The sequence below is a fragment of the Toxorhynchites rutilus genome, chromosome 1, assembly GCF_029784135.1.
Source record: "Toxorhynchites rutilus septentrionalis strain SRP chromosome 1, ASM2978413v1, whole genome shotgun sequence".
NCBI classification, from domain to species: Eukaryota; Metazoa; Arthropoda; class Insecta; order Diptera; family Culicidae; genus Toxorhynchites; species Toxorhynchites rutilus.
In genome coordinates, this window is record NC_073744.1 from 111,585,230 (window position 1) to 111,586,180 (window position 951).

The 951-nt window shown below is 47.9% G+C and overlaps 1 protein-coding gene across 1 annotated transcript; it reads left to right on the top strand.

The window, feature by feature from the left end:
• On the top strand, positions 1 to 369 carry LOC129761330 (uncharacterized protein K02A2.6-like). Its single transcript, XM_055759048.1, has one exon. It carries the CDS (start codon positions 1 to 3, stop codon positions 367 to 369), a length of 369 nt encoding a protein of 122 aa, XP_055615023.1.
• Positions 370 to 951: the final 582 nt, after the last annotated feature.

Below are 951 nucleotides of genomic sequence, written 5' to 3' on the forward strand. Positions count from 1 at the left end.
ATGGACAAAGAACTTGACCGACTAGAGCGCCTGCAAATTATTTCACCTGTGGAGTATTTTGAGTGGGTGGCTCCAATAGTCGTAGTACGAAAGACCAGTGGCATTGTTCGCATATGTGACGACTATTCAACTGGATTGAACGATCGGCTCCAGTCACTCCAGTATCCCCTCCCGCTACCACAAGACGTCGTTACGAAACTCTCCAATTATACAGTGTTCAGACAGATCAATTTATCTGATGCTTTTCTTCAGATAGAAGTGGAGGAACGCTGCCGCCAATTACTCGTCATCAACACCCATCGGGGGCTGTATCACTACAACATGTTGCCTCCTGGTGTCAAAGCTGCGCCGAGAGCATTCGAGCGCTGATGGACACGATGTTGACAGGCTTTCCGTGTACTGCAGGCTACCTAGACGACGTTGTTGTGGTCTTCAATCCATGGTCGTTAGCACCTCGGATTCACAATTCGGCCGGAAAAATGCTCTTTTGGCCAGCATCAAATCCGCTATCATATCTTAGATCGTATGAGCTCAGAGCTAATCCAAGTCATAAAGGACCTACCGCCAGGAAGCTCTATCAGTCGTTCAAGCCAGCATAATGTTTGGTGACAGACTGGTTATCCCGCCAGCCTTTACGGAGGCGAGAACAACAACAAAGTAGCAGACTAAGCAAGGTCTGTCGCTCAACATTTTGCTCGATGAGTGGAAGCTACCAATGCCAACATCAGCATCCCCGTCTGCTCACCACTTGTCAGAAGTGGAAGTCTTCGAACAAACTCAATCCACGGTGATTCGTCCATTATCCCCAACATCAACAAATAGTATCCGATCAGCGACATCTTCTTCTTCATCGCCATCGACGGCAATTGAGTCTGCCGTCTGAGTTGAAAATTCACCTATGGTTCGGATATCTCAGCGATTTTCTCGACTAGGGGTGCTAAAGGTTCTAGG

Excerpts from the sequence above, each read along its gene's own strand:
- LOC129761330 (XM_055759048.1), top strand. The coding sequence starts at position 1 with ATGGACAAAGAACTTGACCGACTAGAGCGCCTGCAAATTATTTCACCT.